Source organism: Rhea pennata, chromosome 8 (genome assembly GCF_028389875.1).
Source record: "Rhea pennata isolate bPtePen1 chromosome 8, bPtePen1.pri, whole genome shotgun sequence".
NCBI lineage: Eukaryota > Metazoa > Chordata > Aves > Rheiformes > Rheidae > Rhea > Rhea pennata.
The window spans coordinates 13,153,696-13,172,087 of NC_084670.1; the positions used below are offsets into that span (position 1 = coordinate 13,153,696).

The window sequence follows — 18,392 nt, forward strand, 5'->3', positions numbered from 1 at the left end:
GTTTCCTTTTAGGGCTGCCAGGGTTGTGATGCTGCCTTCCCCTTGTGCATCTGGCCCTGTCAAGCATGGAGGCCAGGCCTAGATGGTGATTTAAATCTGAGAACAGGGACATGTAGCCAGTTGGGACACCTGTGGCTAGGTGAAATATAGTAGTCCAGCAGGACTTCACTTTCAATATAGACTTGGTGGTGGTGCAGGAGGGCTTTACTGGTAACAGCTTAACAGCTGGGTTTGGTGGGAAGAGAAAGTTCAGCTACTCTTGCCTGACCACCATGTACCACAGAAGAGGGATGCCAAGCTCTGAAACAGAAAATACCCCTCCACCTTCAACCATACTAAACTTTTGCTACTATTTTGCCTAGCTGTACATGGGCTGTCACCCTATTCTACAGGCTTCATTCTTCCTGAACAGATGAAGTCCTAATGGGTCAAGTTTCAGCTCCATGTGTGCTTTCTCTCCCAGTTACTGCTCCTGCCTGTGCAAGGACTGTCAAGAGAGTGTTCTGGTCTCTGATCTGGTGTTTAATATTTATTCAGTATGCGGAAGTCACAGCTTCAGGAGCTGTAGGAGATGACAGTCTCTTTGTTGCTTAGCCTCTTCCCTGCTGTTGGCTCTCAGTAAGTAAGGAGGGGACTGTCTCTGCTCTTGCCCAAAATAGAAACGGTACTTTAAACTACTTAAGCTTGGCATTCTGAAACAGGGGCTGTTCCTGACATGTGCTCTGCTCTCCCTTCCACCAATTGTTCCTCTTGGCTGTGATCTTACAATGGGCCAGCTATGGGCTTAAGTAATTTATACCCTGCAGTGGTCTGTTTAGGCTGCTTACTCTAAACTGATTTCATACCTTATATGGCAGGGTTTCCTGAGCTTGCCTGGTCAGAGTCTGGCTCCTTCCTCAGTACCTCCTCTTGCATCAGGGCAGTAGGGCCAAAATGTGGCCGAAGGCAGAACACAGTAATAGCATCACCTTCCAGTAATGCTCAGAGGGCTTTGAATGGGTGTGTAAAGCAATGGTGCTGGGGTGGTGGTGGTGGTGTATGTGCTCAGGACAGAGGCAAGACAGGCTCTGTGAAAGATAAACTGCATTATACTGGACTACATGAAAAAATTACACCAGTTTTGAGGCATGCAAGGCCTTTCTTCCAGAGTCAGGAACAGTTGATGAGCCAGGCTGAGTACTGGAAGCCTTAATCAGTTGTGGGGGCAGAGGACAAGTCTGCTTTAATACCACTGTTTGTTAGGGCTGCATGAGGGCTGGGGCAGGGGCTTTTACTACTGCAGCTCAGCTCTGGGGAATGGTCAAGCCTTGTGTGTAGGTTCCTGCCTGGATCTAGTTGCTGTTCTGAGATTTGCTCCTGAAGAGAAAGAACAGAGCTGACTCTTTCTGCCTTCTGTGTGGGTTAGCAGTCCTATAGGGATGGTGCCTGCTCAGCTGCCATGGGGTGTGCTCTTCCTCATACCACCATCCCCTTCTCCTGGGGGTGCTGTGTGCACCCTCATGCCCCACATCAGCTTTGGTGGGTGGCCTCCCACCCAGCCTCAGCACAGGCCACAGTACCAGCGCTAGGTGCTTGCTTTTGAAGGCTCTAGCCAGCTTAAACATCAGGAGCCAAAGCAGGAGACTGGTGCTGGATACAGTGTGGTACAGTGTAAGGGGAAGGTGGAACTGGTTAATAATCTACCCTCAGCTAATTGTAGGGCAGTGGGCGGCACAGGCTTTGTAGAGGCCAGGGTGCTAATCAGAGCTGTACAGCTCTCCAGGCTTCCCCTACAGCCCCTGGCTGTGCTGGAATGGGTGTAGTGGGCCCTGGCACAGCTGTGTTCAAGCTGAAGGACAAGCTTGATGGGTCTGTTGCAGCCCCTGACACCATGGCTCTAACATGCCAAGCAGGGCAGCAGTGTCCTGGCTTTGGCCCAGCTGGCTTTCACTCAAGTCAAAGAAAAGTTGTGAGTGTATATACTATCCTGCTGGGGCATCAGCGTAGCTAAGACTGAGAGTGCCTATTTCTCCAATGCTGTGGAATTGAGCTCTGCACCTGCAGCATCTGCCACTGCAGGGTTCCTCCTGCTGCACCCTCTCCTTCCCCCTGCTCCCCAAATCAGCCTGCTTCCCTGTGCACAGGCACAGCCTCAGCTTGGCATCAGGGCTCCCCACCCCCAGGAGGGAGGACAAGGAGGTTATTAGGGCTGCTTTAAGGATGGATAACTAAGGTGAACACACCAGTTGTGGTTGCTCCGCTCCTGGGGTAATACCTAGCAGAGTGCCAAGCTGGATGGGACAATGCAGATTAACCCCTTCCATCAAGTTTTACACTTACTGTTTCCCAGCATTTGCTGCACTCTTCCTCAGTGCTTTTCCAGGCTTTTACAGCTGTTGCTGTATTTACCGAATTCCCCCTCTGGGCACTAGTATTTGTGTTCCACCCCCCCATTAAAACGTAGTCCTCACCTTACCACTATTAAATTAAGCTCACACCACCTATGGCTATTTCACCCTATCACTATAAAGAAGAGCCTAGTGTTGGACTTCCTGGCTGCAGCACAGGAGTTGTATGCAGCAGGCAAAGGCCTTAAATACAGCTCCCCAAATTGCTGAGGTAAGGATGACCTCTCCAGGCCAGAGCCACCCACAGAAGTTAAGGACACATCCCTGCCTTAGCAAGAGCTAGCTCATTGCTTAAGGGATGCTGAGCCTCCTTCATCCCTGCCCTGTCCTCCTCAGGAATACTGCAGGAGCTTTGACAATCTGTTAGGAGAAGACGACTAGAAGCTTTCTCAAGCCATAACTGCTTCTAAATGAAGCCAAGAAGAGTGGTCATTAACAGCCCTCTTTTTCATACCACAGCCAAGACACCAGAACTGATATCCAACCACTGAAGACCAGGCAGCTTCAGAGCTTATGGTTTGAGAAAGATTAGATATACCAAGAAGGCTGTTTTCTTGGTAGAGCTTTGCTAAAAGAACATCAGCTTCTTCCTAAGAGCAGTTACTGCTGCAAGAAGAGAGCCCAGACTTGGGTCTTTCAGTGGTGCTGCTTCCTCTGGTAGGGTAGGGGTAAGCCCCAGCCCTTCAGGTAGGGCTGCAGTTGTAGCCAGGATGTTTGTGCTGACACATGACAAACCCGTCCTGGCTGAGACAGAAGTGCTCCTGTCAACATAGCAGCATTTCTTTCCCCGGATCAAGGAGCTCTGCTAAGCTTAGTCTGCCTGCAAGCTGAGCTTAAAGAACAAGACAGCTCTGCCACTTGCCCAAGTCCCAGCCTTTTAGAAAGGGTTACCTGGTACTTCAGGCCATGGACACTTCTTCCCTCAAACTCCATAAAAAGATAAAATATCAAACTGAAGATGTTTATTAACATTTAAAATACTGTACAGTATAGGCCCATTTCCCCCCCCCCCCACCAGCAACACTGTGCACTTATCGAATGCCCTGGTGAATAATGCTGCTTTTGGCACTGTTTGCCTTCTCTTTTTCCTTCTTCTTTATGGGGTCCATCTCAAAACAGCGCCAGAGCCGCAGCGTTTCATCAGCAGCTGCTGATGCCACTGTCGAGCCATCTGGGCTCATGGTCAAGTTCAGGACCCTGGCTGTGTGACCTGAGGAAGAGTTATGCAGTCAGGGCTGGGCTGATGGCCCCATGCTCCACTCTGCCTGGTTCTACAGCAGTTGCATTCACCCCACATTTTGCTGCCATGTACCCACATGAGCCCCACCAACCCCTTGCAGCATGCACAGCTGTCCCCAGATCATGCTAAGGCAGGCTAGGTTCACACCCTAGGCATGCATTTGGAGCCTCAGTCTCTCCACAGCATCCCATGGAGGTGCCTCCCTCTAGCAGCATTCCCCTGGACACTATTCTGTCACTGATACTTCACGCAAGACCTCAGAAGTCTGCTCAAACCAAAGATCACATCAGCCTTTAATCTATGGCAGCCTTTCCCTTCCTTGCCCCAGGCAAGGGGCCCAACCTACCTCGGAGCTCAGTGACCTTGGCCATTGTTGGATACTTCCATACCACCAGCTGATTCTGTGCAAAGCCATGGCCTGAGATGAACTCCTTGTAGTTTGTTGACCACAGAATAGAGCAAACCTGGGAAAAGGCAGGTAAAAGGCAAGCTGCTCATGCAGAAACTGTTTACCCAGAGACAAGCCTGTGATAGTTCCCTCCTTTGCCATTCCCCTAGACCTCAGAAGCAAACCACTCTGTACAAATGTTTGCCTCACCTGAGAATGGGCATCAACAGCACTGAGGCAGGTGCCAGAACACACGTTCCAAATCCGGATGTGTCTGTCACTAGTCCCACCTCCAGTGGCTAGAACATTTGACTGCCATGGACACCAGGCCACAGCCTGTAAGGAAAGTGTTAGTTTTAAGACACACAAGAGGCAATCTGCTCCATACTGCACCTTCAATGGCCCAAGTCACAACAGCACTAGGGCAGCCCCTCTACGCACTGCAGTCTCCCTCTGGGGGGGGGGAGAAGTTCAGTAGATCCTCACACAGCATACCAAGTGCTCCATGTCTGCCTTGTATACAAACATATGCCCACACCTCACCAACAGCAGCCATACACTCACCTTGACAGCACCCTGGTGCTGAGTGAAGGTCTGTACAGGAGCAAAGTCACCACTGTCCCCTTGAGTACACGGCCAGATATTCACCAGGTTGTCATTGCCCCCGCTGGCTAAGTAGCGACCATCTAAAGACCACTTGAGTCCACAAACCTCCTGTGTGTGGCCAGCAAGTGTGGCCACATGGTGCTCAGCCACTCTCACATCGTGGTGGTGGATATGGCCAGTTCGTGCTCCACTGGAGAGAGAAGGGAGGTTTGCAGGGTCAGGTGGGCACATCTTTTCACTGCAAGCCATCTTTGTGCTTGTGTATTACTAGACTGCCTTAGCTGCTGCTGGATTTCAGCTAGTATTACCAGTGTCACTGGGCTGTTGAGATGAGTTGTCAAGGCAGCCACAGGATTAGCAACTGCAGCACAAAGAGCAAGGGAAAAGAGAGCCCTTCTACCCATGGCCCAATGGAATGGGCTGAATAAGAATCCCAAGCCAGGCCAGAAATTCCTCCAAGCCATCCCAGATTCACACATAGTGTGGGTTAGAGATCAGAATCTGCAACAGCTGGACGTGCCATTTGCCCACACTAACGTACAATTTTACCTGGAGAGGATGTAGCTGTTCCAGCTGAGGGACCCCACACGTGAAGAATGACTGATCATATTTCGGAGACGTTTCTGCTGCTGTATGTCCCATAGCTAGAAAGGCAGAGCACTAAATTCTCCAGTGTACCAGAAAATCTAGCCAATGGCACCCTCATCTTTGCCCATGGAGCCTTATAAGCTTTGGCATTCAATCTTTTCAGTGTGGGAATAGATACAAATTTGTACCTCATGCCTACAGAACAGAAAGTAAATCCAGATGCTAGAAAATCCTAAAGCCAAACACTGCCTCCTGCTGCAGTTAGTCACTGCCCAGAAGTCTGGCCACAGCTGGATGCAGACTCCCCACTAGGCTTTGCACCCTCACTAGTCAGTGGAACAGCCACTGGTAGACAAGACTGCAGTGAAAGCTACACACAGCCTATTAGAGAGTAGCAGCAGACAGCAAAGACATGCACAGCTACTTTGAATTTGTGCTACCTCCTGTTGATATGACTGTAAGGACTCCTTCAGATAATACCCATTATCTAACATGCCAGAGTACATTGTCCTCTGAGATGTTCTGTGCATTCCTCTATCACAGGTCACCCATTTCACTTGGCAGCCTCCTGTCAAAGCCAGCAACTCATCACTTAACTGGGGTAAAGCCCCCACACACCCTACATTCCTCCCACCTGTAGGAGGAAGACAAATCCAAATGCACTGTATCCTTTTGGTGCTAGTCAAGACTTTGGACAAAGTCCACAACTTCAGCAATCCCTAGATGACACCTCTAGTTTTATTCCTACGCTCACCTGGACTTCAGCATTACTTGTGCCAACAGCAAGGTAGTTTCCTTCTTTAATCCATGACACAGAAGAAACATAATCATCTGGATGCTCCATCTGCAGCAGCTGGATGATTTCCCCAGAGGAGTAATTCCACAGATACACAGAGTTGTCCAGAGCCACTGCCAGGAAGTTCTGAGAGCTCCAGTCAATGAGATTCAGATCTACAATTTGGAAAAGCAATGCATCTCAGCACAGCACTGCAGCCAAGAACTTACACCCAGTGCTGATGCTACATCTGCCACATAAGCCAGTCATGTGCATGCACAGTAAAGACGCAGCCTCCTGAAAGTCGCTGTACCCAGCTATCAAGGTCAGAGAGCCCTGGTCCAAGTCACTTGCACGGCACTTTGGACCACTGTTCCTATAAGGCTACACACAGACACTCTAGAAGTGGTCAGTGCAAGCCTGGATGCATTAGACATCAACTCAGCCAAGTTAGCTCCAGTTCCTAGAAGCACACCACTCTAATTACTGGAGAAAATACGTAGCCAGTGTTTGTTTTCATTCAGATCTTGCTTATAGATGTGGGTTAGGTTTGGTCAGACTCATGCAAAGGTTTCAGCATAGAATAAAGTTTAACAAAGTTGCATTTAGACAAGCTAGACAAAAAAAAGTGGGAGGAAGTGCAATGGATTATAATAAGACTTCTTCAAAGCCTTATTCAGAGATGAAAAGTACCTTTTTGGTGGGACAAGGAGTTCACAGAAATCAGCAAGGAGCAAAAGTGGCACTAAATTGCCCACCCAAACCCATTCCAGCTGGGGAAGTGAGGCAGGGCTTGTCTATTCTCTCAACAAGAGAGCAAGAAGAATCAGCAGACACCTCCCAGTGGCACTCTAGTGCAGAACAAGCTCCATGCCCACTCACTGTTACAGCCTACTTACAATAGTCATTGCGAATTTCTGGTGCATCAAGGATTCGATCTGGCATTGATGGAATGTATCTACCATTCTTCCTGGTGGACCCAGGTGTGGTCTTCTGACTGTAGAGCACTTTCAGGTTATTCTGATAGCCTGTGTGCAGAGGAACAGCTTTGTTATCCTAAGTTACTGTTTCTTCTTGGTTGATCACTGCTCACCCAACTAGTAGACTCTTCCAATGAAAGTCAAATCCCAAACAGAGGGAAGAGATGAGTTCTGCCACAGAGAACACAATGTGTGCTCACACTGCAGGTGCCAGTCCTGGACATGATCAATGTCCTTGCCACTACCACTAAATCAACATCAGTGGCTGTTAATAGCTGAAGCAGGATAGGTTCCAGTTCCCCAATTCACAAGAATACATTTAGCTGGAAAGCACATGATTTTCTGTATGCCACATTTAAAAACAGTTGAGCTACAGAGCGTGCAGCAGAGAGCATGAGGCCTTTACAGACATCATGAAGATTTACTATTTGCAGTGTAAGTTTGCAACAAGCAATCACTGCTCAAGTTTTGTAAAGAACTTTAGCATAGCTGTTTTGCCAGACCCTCTACTTCAGAAAAGCTAGGAGGGAAACACCAGTGTTCAAGAGCTCTGAGGAAGTCAGTTGTTCTCTCCCATGTTCAAATATAAGGTTTGAGTTACAGTTCCCTTTCCCAAATATCTCCAGCTGAGTCAACTCACCATCAGACCCTGCATCATACCTTCTGGAGCATTCTGTGGCTTTCCACTAAGGCGAAGTATCTTTGCCTCTTCTACATCAAAACCATTCAGGTTCACTGCCCAGGCTTTCTGTTGCTCCTAGAGAGACCAAACACCCTCAGCATGACTCATTTGACATACGAAGCCCATGCTGCACCTCAGACAAAACTGTAGCTGGCAGGGCATATGCTCAGCCCTCTTCTCCCAGAATCAGAAGGTACATGACTGTACTGTAGGAGTCAGTTGCACATAGGCAGCTCAAAGTAGTTTTTCCTCAGACCTTGGCACTGCATCCTGCTCACAAAGTTTTCCTACAGAAAGGGGAGCAAATTCAACAATTCTCATTGCCAGAGAGGAAGCCGCAGCCACAAGGGACCATGTGCTTCATAAACAGATTTCAGAACACATTCCAGAATAGTTCCCCGTGCAGACATTCTCCTAGAATAGCTACCACCAGCAGTTTGACTGCATGCAGGATCACAGCTTTGTGCCTCTGTAGCATGCTTCATTTAAAAGCCTCATCACTCCTTCAAAGTTGAATTTTACTATCATAAGCTGCACTGATTAGAGTGGAAAAACAGGTTTAAGGAGGCTCTACAGTTTCTTGTACCCAAGGAAACATCCCCAAAGAGCAGCTATGCTCAGCCTCCTCTGCGGCAGCTGTGCACCAGTTCTGCTGACAGCCACTACAGCTTCCACCTCACCCCAGACTCCTGAAGCCAAGAGCTGGAAGCTGTGGTAGCTGTGGCTGTTAGCCTCACAAACCCTTTTGTTAAGTTTTACAGTTTGCTTCTCTGGAAAAGGTTAAGAAGGATTAACTATTGCATAATGTGTATTACAACAGTCATCATATAGCTAGCAGCATGCTCACCTTCTTGGTAGGGGAATCCTCTGCAGGGTCATTCTCTTTGGTTAGGAGAAAATTGGCCATCTCCATCTGCATAGTGCTGCGGTTGGGAATGTAGCGATCCCCCCCAGCCTTTGTTGGGGTGCTCTGGATTTTGGATCCTGATTTACCTGTATTCACACGCATAAATATTGTCTTACAGCTGTCAGACAGCCTGAGCTTTTGAGAAACACAGCAAAACTAGCACTCTAAAAGGCATTCTACCCACAACAGACTACCAGTAGTTTACTGTCCACCAGTAAAGCGCCATGATCATATGATGACTCAGAGCATTGTTACGCATTCTGTACAAGTTACAGATAACTCGTATTTCTGGCCTCTACACCTTGCCATATCCCGGCAGTCCCCAACCCACCCAGCCCAATCTCAGTGCTGTTAGATACATCCTTGGGTCTAGTGCAGTCAGTTCAGTGCTTCCAGCTATGAGGAGGATGCCAAAATGCTGTTGCAGCATGCAAAGCTGTCAGTACACACACTCCCACACAGCCCAGAGCTGGGCCAGCGAGGCCCTGCTGCGGGGCAGCAGTTCACCCCAACTCGGTGCACCCGGCCCCGCCCACCTCGCGCCCAGGAAGAGGGGGCAGGAGACCCCCGGGAGCCGGGGCACTGTAACCCCCCCCCTCACCCGGCTAGTGAGTGGGCCAGGGCAGCCTGCTAGAGCCTCAGAGCCCCCCGCGGCGCAGGCGGGCGGCCCGGGCGCGCTCCACCCACCGGGGGGCAGCAGCCTGCCGCTCACCGGGGGTCTTGGACGGCGTCTTGCTGGCGCTGTGGGAGCGGTTGGCCGGCTTCATGGGCGACACGCCGGCGGCGGGGCTGGGCCCGGGGGCGCCGCTCTCCTTGGCCTTGCGCTGCCACCGCGCCGGCGGCGCGTTGGGGATCGGCGTGTCCAGCTTCAGCAGCCCGTGCAGGTCCGCCTCGAACACGAACTGCGCCATGGCGCTGCGGGAGGGAGGGAGGGAGGGCGGGCAGGCGGCGTCAGCGCGGCGCCGCGCCGCGCAGGGGCCCGGGCCGCGCCGCGAGCCTGCCCCGGGCGGGCCCCCTGCCCCGGGCCGGCCCCCCGCGCCCCCATCGCGCCCCCCGCCCCGCGGTGCCGAGGTGCCGAGGTGCCGGGCCCCCCCCGCCCCGGCCGCCCCTCACCACCTGCGCTCTCCGGTTGAGGCTCTCGTGACCTCGCTCCGCACCGCACTTAAACCCCGCGCGGCCGCTCCTCCCATTGGCCGCTTCAAACCCAACGGCCGCGCGCTGCCATGGCGACCGCCGCGCGCCGCGTCGCGATTGGCTGGGCAGGGCGGCGCGGGCGGGGCTCTGCCGGGGGGCGGCCCCGGGGCCGGCAGTCGGAGGGTGGCGAGGGGCTGAGGCCGGCGGGTGGACCGTGCCGCTCCGCTTCCATGGGAACCGATCCGAGCCGCCGGGCCCTGCGAACTGGGGCCGCTGGGGGCAGTGTGAGGCGGGGGGGGGGGGGGGGTCTGGGAGAAGGGCAGAGGAGATGAGGGGGGAAGGCGCGGGCGCCGCGAAGGACAGGAGGCCGAGTCTGTCCGCTTCTCGTTTATAGCACAAGCGAGGAGGCGGGAGCCCCGCGGGCCGCGCTCAGGGCGGCCCCCGCGGCTCCCAGCCGCTCATGAGGAGATAGGACTGGTTGGCGATGTCCGTGGTGGGTGCGAGGCGCTGCGCGAAGCCCCACGGTGGGTCTCGCTTGGCTGGGAGGCCGCCAGGCAGCCTGCCGGCCCCGTACTCCTGCGGGGGGCCGCTGGCCTCCTCCCGCCCCGGCAGCGCCTTGGGCAGCGTGGCCAGCTCCGTGGCCCGCCGGTCCGGCAGCACCTCCAGCAGGCAGGGCAGCACGGCGTCCTCCGGGGGCTGCTTGTAGAAGGCGTTGGTCTGTGGAAGAGAGCAGACTTGGTCAGGGCGGCTCTCGCGGCATGGGGTGCTTTGAGGTGTCCGTGGGGAGCCATGTTGGGTCTCCTGAGGTGTCCCTGGGGAGCCATGTTTTGTCTCTTGAGGTGCCCTGGGAAGCCATGTTGGGTGCCCCAAGGTGCCCCTTGGGAGCCATGTTGACCAGCCTGGTGCCTCACAGCCCTGACCCTGGAGCCAAGCCATTGCCACATCTGGGCCCTGTGGGCTTGAGGTCCCTGCGGGCAATCTGGGGGCTCAGAAGATGTTCCCTGGGCTCTGTGCACTCTTCTCCAACTCTGAAGTGGGGGGCTGGGAAGGTGCTCCTGTGGCTGGGATGCTGGAGAGGGCTTAGCTGTAGAGCAGAGAGTGACTGTGAAGTGTTGGGGTCAAGGCAGTTCCCCACTCTGGGGATGCTGCTACAGTGTCCTCACCTGGCTGTATTTGCTGCTCTCAATGAGGAAGTTGCCCAGTGCACGGTGCAGGTCTGGGACAGGTGGCCAGAGCTTCTGCTTCATGCTGCTGAGTAGGAGAAAGAGAGGTGTGAAAGGCAAACCCCAGTCCAGGTGTGCCCTGCCCTATGGAGAGCCCATAGGACAGGGTGCTCAGGTGTTGTGCTGCACCCACCCCAATGAGGTGCAGATAAAGAGGTGTGTGCATTTCAGGCCTTACCTATACAGGGAGGGGAAGGTGCACCTCAGCCCCAAGAGCATTCCTGTAAAGAGCAGTGGCACCACCAGAACACTTGGGATGATCCAGCCTGGGTTGGAGGAGGAGCATTGAGAAGGCAGAGATTCCCGGGCCTATGTCCTTGTGCCCCTCATAGCCCTGTCACCCTCTGCCCAGTGCTGCACATCTCATTTCCAGCATCCTCAGTCTTTTGCCTTCTGCCTTGCGGCTTATCCAGCCACAGCCTCCACTCCTGCCCCACTCCTTACCCGCATCAGCAGAGGCATCAACCACAACAGGTTTGGACCAGGCGCTCCATTTGCCCTGGTACCATGGCCCGCTGGGCTGGGCTCGCACCTGGGCAAGATAGCGGGCGCCAGGGCGCAGGTCCAGGACTTCTTTCCTGGCTGCCCGTGGGACTTGCAAGACCTGCAAAGTAGAGATGAATTAGAGATGACAGCTGCTGTGGAGCTACAAAAGGGCAGAACTGGGACTAGGGTCTGTCCTGCCTCACCCCAGGCAGGGGCTGAGTACCAGCAGCAGAGAAGGGTCAGGGCTGTTTGGAGGAACCCTGGCTGTGGTGGGCAGAGAGTGCCTGCCCACCCCATTACCTTCCAGTCATGGCTATTCTCCACTGAATAGCGGAGCTGATAAACCAGCTGCTCTTCCAGCTCCTCCAGGGGTGGCACCCACTGCAGGATAAACCGGCCCTGCACCACTGTGGCCTGCAGGAGCTGTGGGGGGTCTGTGAGCACTGTGAAGACAGGGACATGTCACTGCCAGGGGACCCTGCTCCCTCGGAGTCTGAAGGGCCTCCTGCCAGCCAGCTGTAGGCAGCACTGGTGCTGGAACTCACCAGCCTGGTGCAACCAGAAGGGTTCCTTGAAGTAGCTGAGAGTGGGCCGTGTGTGAGGCCAGGTGACGTTCACCAGGACAGAGATGGCACTGCCAGCTCTGGGCTGAAATGTGCAGGTGTGGGTACCCTGGGCCCTCACACCTACCATCTTGCACAGCTGCCATGTTTCTTCCCTGCGGAGGGAACAGGAAGCATGTCAGCGCCTCGGCTGCAGCCCTGCTGCCCTCACCCTCTGCCAGCTCTGCTCAGCTGTGGGGTTCTCTCCTGGGGCAAAGTCACTCCTGTCCCCATCAGGCCAGCACTGCCTAGCCCTCTTGCCCTTGTTCAGGAAAGCCAGGGCAGCCCCAAGTTGGAGAGTTAGCAGGGCCTGGTGTGGTGGTGGGAGGTGCAGCATGCGTGGGCAAGTGGCACGGTGTGAGGCAGCATGGCAGGGCATGGTGCAGGGGGCACAATGCCAGACACAGCAATGTGCAAGGCGGGAGTCTCCGGGGTGCGCTCCCCCTGCCCGTGAGCACTGTGTCCAGGCATGCCTTTACCTTTTGCCAGCCCTGCTCTGGGGTGCCTGGTAGAAGAGCTCGTGGGAGCTGCTGGTGTCTGTCGGGTCCCACCTCCACTCGCAGCGCACATGCTGCAGGTCAGGGGTGGTGCAGAGCAGGCTGATGTCTCCTGGGCAGGCAAGAGCACAGGAGCCAGGGCAGAGAGAGAGCTGCTTCCCCTCACCCTAAGCCCTCCAAGCCCTGGGTGCTGCACCTCTTCTACCCCCAAGACCTCCAACCATCATACCCCTGGGGTATGTGCACCCTCCCCACTGGGCTCAGCCCTGTGCTTGGTCTGATGTCTCATGCAGAGCCCTGACAGTCGGAACTGCCGCTCACCAGAGGAGTGGGGTGTCTCTGCAGCTACTGCCTGGGACCAGGGGCCCCACACGCCATCCATGGAGAGGCCATCAGGCTTGCTGCGCACCTGGATGTGGTACCTCACCCCAGGTTGCAGGTCCCGAAGCAGCACCCAGCTGTTGGTCTGTACCAGTCGCTGCAGGAGAGGGATGAGGCTGAGGAGCAGCCATGGCCCCCAAGCCCCTGCCCAGCCCTGGCCCCTGTACATACTTGTTCTGCACCCAGGGAGGTTGCATCTCCTTCAGGTGTGGGCACCGGGGTGCTGCTGGCCTGTAGGACCAATAAGTCCCCAGGGTGCTGCCCGCTGGGGTCCAGTGTTACGCTGCAGGGTGCCTCCCCAGAGACCTCCACACAGTAACGAACCTCGTAGAGGAAGAAGTTCAGGTAGTCGGCAAGTGGGGGCTGCCAGGTGACCCATAGCTGCCCTGCCGTGCCAGTCCAGGTGGCTGTGATGTTTGTTGGTGGGGCAATGAGACCTGCGAGGAACATGCCAGAGTGTTGACCCTCCTGCAGCAGCCCCTGTACAGGCATGGCCTCAGTGTGTTGTGCTGAGGAGCTGGAGGAAACCCTGCCATCATCCCGGGGGTGCCTCCCTGCCAGACCTCATTGTGCAGGATCTGAGGTATTGCCAGCTCCAGCAGGGACTTCTGCAGGCTGGCACTGTGTGGGCCTGGTCCAAGCCTGCCCACAGCAAGGACCATGGTGGGCAGAGAAGCAGGGAGGATAGAGAATGGAGTCCAAGGAGCAACCTGGAGCCCTGGCTGGGGCCAGCTGTTGCCATGTGGGCACTGTACCATGGGAGGGACTCACCCACTGCATCCACGCTGAGCTCCCGCGAGTATTTGGTTTGATTGGTGGTGGCATTCACAATGAGGATGGAGAGCTGGCTGAAGAGCCGCACATCCTGGCTGGGAAACACGCAGACATGCCGCATCCCACTGGCCCCACGGCTCTGCGTGGAAACTGCACACGCCTTGGGCACCTCCCTAGAGAACGGAGAGTCAGGGACCCTCCAGCACATCCCACCTGGGGCCAGGCTGGAGGAGAGGGATCCTGGGACATAGCACTAAGACCTCAGCAGCCAAAGGTGCTACCAGCCCCTTTCCCGCACCCCAGCCCATCACAGGACACCTTTCTGGTGAGACTGAGGCAAGACCTGGGACACCAGCAGTTCCAGCCCTGCCGTGAGCATACAGTAACTACCCTGTAGCTCGCAGCAGGCTCTCCAGCCTCTCCATGCACCTGGGGGATGGCCATGGAGAACCCCAGTGCAGTGGGTGCCACAGGAGCTGGGCCCTGTACACCTCAGCCTGTGCCAGGCTGGGCCAAGCGGGGGCTGGGCAGCATCGGTACCACTCCTACCTGCTGTACCAGTAGTAGAAGTGGCACTTCCCACTCGTGGCCTCTTCCTCCTCCTCTTCATCCCAGAAGCATGTGAGGTCCTCAAAGCAGCGGGAGAAACAGAGGATGTCCTCAGGCACCTCATTCAGGAGCGCAGCATCTGGGAGGAGCACGGGCATAAAGGAGCCCCCAGGCACAACCCCATCCTGCATGTGTACCCTTCCATGTCCCATGCCATCTCAGCCCTGAGGCCCGTCACTGCAGGGAGCTTGGGGCAGCATGGCTGTGCCTACCCTGGGGCCACAGAGTGGATGCAAATGTTCCCCTGCCAGCCATGACACCGTGGGAGGCATGTAGTACGCAGGCTCACTTGCCAGTTCATGCGAGGGTCCTGGCTGGTGTCACGGGGCCTTGCCAACCAACCCTCACTTCTCCCCCTTCCTCAGCACATGGGGTCCTTTGGGACAAACAAACATCCCAAAATAGCTCTGTGGTCAGAGCAAGGCTCAGGCCCAGGCCCAGGCTCTGCTGGGCCTGGAGATCAGTGGGAAGCACCCCCTGCCCTGCTCACGCCAGAGATAGCACTGGCTGCGGAAAGGCGCGCGGAAGTGAGATAAGGAGGAGCAGCGCCCCAGGGGAGAGGGAAAGGGCCCTGGGGCTGGCGTAGGGGTGCACAGGGCAGCTGCCCAAGCTGCTCACTGGCCACCATCCTGAGTGTGGGGGCTGCTCGCACCTCAGCAGGGGCAGCTCAGTGGGCTTCTCCAGCTTGCTTGGTGAGTTGCCCTCCCTGTCATCACAGGGGTAAAGAAGAGCACAGCCCGTGTGGGACCCCTCAGCAGGGAGTGCTGCACGCAGCAGGAACTTCCTGTCCCCATTGGCATGGAGAAGGGGACAGCCCTGAAGGACACAGACTTACAATGCAGGGAATAGAGCCAACATAAGCTGCCTCACTGCTTCTCCATCACAGCTCCAGCATCCTCCTCTCTCATGGCTTCCGGCCCAGGGGCTGCCCCAGCCTCCTCTTGGGAAATACCCTGTTCCCCCCCGGGAGCTGCCTTCAGCTGGAGAACATCACAACACGGTGTGTGCTGTCGCCTGGCCCTGCTCCATGTGCTGAGGGTGCCCATTCTGTGCTCTGGAGCCTCATGCACAGCCCTGCAGCTGGCTGAGCCACTGCAAGATGAAAGGAGTGAGCACAAGAGCAAGGACAGTCCCTGATGTCCTTGCCACCCTCCCAGTGTCCCTCTGTTCCCCCTTGCCCTGACCCCCTAGCCCCCTTCCTCCCTTCCCAGCCCAGCATTGCCTTCCCTCCCCAGCCCATGCATGTCTCTTGATGCAGACCACAGCCTCCTTGCCATAATTCTCTCTCCTACCTTGCTCTTCCCTTTCTGCACCCTCCTGCCCCAGCCTGCCCTGCCTGGCTGGGCCATCTGCACCTCATGCCAGCACCAGGCCTTCCCTGGCTGCCACAGGCCATGCTGGCGGATGGGGGATGAGCCCCATGGCCAGAAGATGCAGGGACTTGCTTCCCTCTGCTCAAGCTCCATCCCACGATGCAGGTAGGAGCTTGCACCAGTCCTGTGGAACCTCTCCACTCTATGTTAGCAACTTCCTTCAGCAAACTCACTGTACAGCATAGCAATCCAGGTGAACAGTGCTTAGACATAATGCTGTTCAGCCAGCAGCGGTCTAAGGGCAAAGCGGCCCTGCCGAGGCCGTGAGCAGAGGGAGGATGAGCCCTGTCCTTCCTCCCACCCCTGTCCTGGGCTGCTGTGGTGTCCAAGTCCAACCCTCCTACCCAGCTTCCTAAAGCTGCATTGGGCAGCCGGGGCAAGTCAGGGGCTGAGGCTGCTCATGAGGGAGGCCCTGTGCCTAAGGGAGTTAACTTAAAACAGCAGTTTGGGCCAAGTGTCGTGTTCCTGAGTCTCCTGTAGCAGTCTGGCCAGAGATCATGTGTGAGCTCTTAAAGGATGAGTGCAAAAGCAACAGAAAAGCAAAGAGCTCCTTTCCATTACCTGCATGGGGCAGGGAGCAGCGTGACTCCAAGCGAGCCCATGGGGCTGGGAGCCGGGCCTGGGGCTGTGTGCTGCCATTCACAAGGGCTGCTCTGGGGCTGCCTATTTTTTCCTGCAGGCAGCAGGGACCCCTCTTCCTCCAGGCACACTGGAAGGTCCCATGGGTGAGATCGGGGCTCCGTTGCCCACCTCAAGTACCCACCTCAGCTCACTCTCTTTGTTTCCACCCAGGGGCCACAAGCACCCTGCAGAACCCCTTTCACCCTGACCCTTGTGCCTGGCCATCTGCACAGCTGCAGCCCCACTCACACCCCTTAAAACCTTTCCATCAGGTGCCAGGCTCTGTGCTTGCCCAAGCACCCTGCAGTGCAGAGGAGGAGGAGGAGCCCTCATCCTGTACTGCTCTGGGGGCGCTCGCTGCCTCATGCACAGGGACTGCATACTACATCCCTCTGGCTCATCCGTTGCAGAAGAAAACAAACCCCCAGGACCTACCTTCAGATGTCACTGGCTCAGGGGGCAAAGCTGGGCTGCGGAGGCTGAGCAGGATCTCCACAAGCAGGGAAAGAAGCCACCCCTGGTGCAGCCAGGTGGCCATCCCTGCCCCGTGTGGAACTGCCCCGGGGCATGGGACAGCGTGTACCCCAGCTCCACTCTTTCCAGCGCCCTGACTTGCTGCTGGAGTGCCTACAGGCAATACCTTTATCTGGGAAGTGTCAACTTTGCTGCTCAGGAAGCCTGGCTGAAAGGCTCCCTCCGCCCCCATTGCCGGCACTTCCCCGTGCCTGAAACCACCGCGCTGTGGCCTCTCCGCCAGCCGCAGTGCCAAGAGAGACTGCTCCTATCAGATAGGCAGCACGTCCTGCCCTTGTGGCTACCGGGCACACTGGGACGCTGGAATAGGAAGAAAAACAACCCCTGAGAAACGAGTGAGGCCCCTGTTGAGGACCATGGGGCGAGGGAAGTCAGTGTAGTCCCACCCCACGCTGCCCTTCACAGGGCCCTGGCACCACAGTGTCAGGTCTGCTCCACACAGACCAGCAACACCATCCCTGGGGCCCTCCCAGGAGGAGGACTACAGTCACTGGGAGCATTGGTAGGGCCCACATGGACACTCATGGTGCCATAGCACATGCAATGATTGGGATGCCATGGCCTTTATGCCACAACACAACTCTAAGACCTGCAGTCATGTTTGAAGCAACTGGGCAGAGCCCCAGAGCTCCTCTCTATTTCCCCCAGACCAACCTTGCATCTGCTCCCAAAGCCAAAAGTAGCCCTTAGAAAGGAAAGGGAGAGGAGCCACCACCTTAGACTTGCAGTACCAAAACACACACACATATGCACACACACACGTACACACACACAGAAACACATGCAGAGTGTTGGCTACATGCATGTGACACAAATGCAGGACCACAGTACTGTCCCACAGAGCCACCCTGCTTTGTGCCCATCTGCCACCACAACATGGTGCTATGCAGCTAGGCCACTGGAGGGAGAGGCCACAGCTGGACCAGTTTTAGACGCTGCCATTGGCTGTGGTACAGGACAATAGTGTCCCTGGGGAGCGCCATCCAGGCCTCAGGCACTACCACCTCACTGGTGCTTGTGCGCACCTCCTCACTGTGCCACGAGGGTGGGCTTGCTGCCTTCTCCTGACTCTGAAGCAGTAGGTGACAGTACCACCAGCCCCAGGGCACAGAGAGGAGAGGAGGAACAGGCACCACCAATTTGTCGTGGTCAAATTTGGTCAAACCAATCCCACTTCCTTCTCTATCCGCCTAATGGGCTCTGCAGTCAGAGAAGCAAGAAGCATAACCTTTGCTTCAGCAAGACCAGTGGCGCTGCCTCACATGCCATTCCCCGCAGCAGCCTTGGCTCAATAGCGCAAGAGGAGGTGCAAGGCCAGCAGCACGTGTTATCGGGCCAGTCTGAGTTACCATTTCACTAAGGACCTCAGTGGTGGGGAAAGAGAGGTTGCTTGTTAATGGCTGCAGTTGACACTAAATAGCACTGGAGGCTGGTATGGAAAATCACAATGGTATCAACACATTTGAACCATGATCTGGGGAAAAAAAATATTTCCCAGACAAACAAATGCCAGATATAATACTTAGGCATCTACCTTGGGATGGGATAACAGGCTCTGGAGGAATGGCCATTACTTCCTACAGGCTCTAGAGGATGATTAGATGA

The 18,392-nt window shown here is 55.5% G+C and overlaps 2 protein-coding genes across 7 annotated transcripts; both read right to left on the minus strand.

Moving 5' to 3' along the window:
- Nucleotides 1-3,334: 3,334 nt before the first annotated feature.
- On the minus strand, nucleotides 3,335-9,467 carry CDC20 (cell division cycle 20). The gene is made up of 10 exons (XM_062581381.1): nucleotides 9,266-9,467; nucleotides 8,494-8,639; nucleotides 7,625-7,721; nucleotides 6,884-7,012; nucleotides 5,964-6,160; nucleotides 5,171-5,265; nucleotides 4,580-4,811; nucleotides 4,226-4,351; nucleotides 3,974-4,091; nucleotides 3,335-3,597 (listed from the first exon to the last, which is right to left on the minus strand). Exons 1-10 carry the CDS (start codon nucleotides 9,462-9,464, stop codon nucleotides 3,419-3,421), a joined length of 1,518 nt encoding a protein of 505 aa, XP_062437365.1. The 5' UTR covers nucleotides 9,465-9,467; the 3' UTR covers nucleotides 3,335-3,418.
- A 592-nt stretch (nucleotides 9,468-10,059) lies between these two features.
- Nucleotides 10,060-17,124, minus strand: MPL (MPL proto-oncogene, thrombopoietin receptor). Of its 6 annotated transcripts, none has more exons than XM_062581377.1 (12): nucleotides 16,689-17,120; nucleotides 14,200-14,338; nucleotides 13,648-13,745; nucleotides 13,048-13,313; nucleotides 12,817-12,973; nucleotides 12,478-12,607; nucleotides 11,942-12,114; nucleotides 11,697-11,839; nucleotides 11,355-11,514; nucleotides 11,089-11,176; nucleotides 10,851-10,938; nucleotides 10,060-10,404 (listed from the first exon to the last, which is right to left on the minus strand). In XM_062581377.1, exons 1-12 carry the CDS (start codon nucleotides 16,957-16,959, stop codon nucleotides 10,117-10,119), a joined length of 2,001 nt encoding a protein of 666 aa, XP_062437361.1. In that variant the 5' UTR covers nucleotides 16,960-17,120; the 3' UTR covers nucleotides 10,060-10,116. The 6 variants fall into 6 exon arrangements, with proteins under 6 accessions (XP_062437361.1, XP_062437360.1, XP_062437359.1 ...); XM_062581376.1 differs by having other exon boundaries at nucleotides 10,851-10,935; nucleotides 13,648-13,823; XM_062581375.1 differs by having other exon boundaries at nucleotides 13,648-13,823; nucleotides 16,689-17,118.
- Nucleotides 17,125-18,392: the final 1,268 nt, after the last annotated feature.

What these genes read in the sequence shown, in the direction of transcription:
- CDC20 (XM_062581381.1), bottom strand. Translation starts at nt 9,464, where the DNA reads ATGGCGCAGTTCGTGTTCGAGGCGGACCTGCACGGGCTGCTGAAGCTG. An exon ending in CAAGTAATGCTGAAGTCCAG is followed by an intron (nt 5,266 to 5,963) that starts GTGAGCGTAGGA and finishes CTGCCTTTCTAG; the next exon opens with CTATGGGACATACAGCAGCA. An exon ending in AGCACCAGGGTGCTGTCAAG is followed by an intron (nt 4,352 to 4,579) that starts GTGAGTGTATGG and finishes CTTTCCTTACAG; the next exon opens with GCTGTGGCCTGGTGTCCATG.
- MPL (XM_062581375.1), bottom strand. Translation starts at nt 16,959, where the DNA reads ATGGGGGCGGAGGGAGCCTTTCAGCCAGGCTTCCTGAGCAGCAAAGTT. An exon ending in CCTCCCTGGGTGCAGAACAA is followed by an intron (nt 12,974 to 13,047) that starts GTATGTACAGGG and finishes CCTCTCCTGCAG; the next exon opens with CGACTGGTACAGACCAACAG. An exon ending in AGAGACACCCCACTCCTCTG is followed by an intron (nt 12,608 to 12,816) that starts GTGAGCGGCAGT and finishes TTGCCTGCCCAG; the next exon opens with GAGACATCAGCCTGCTCTGC.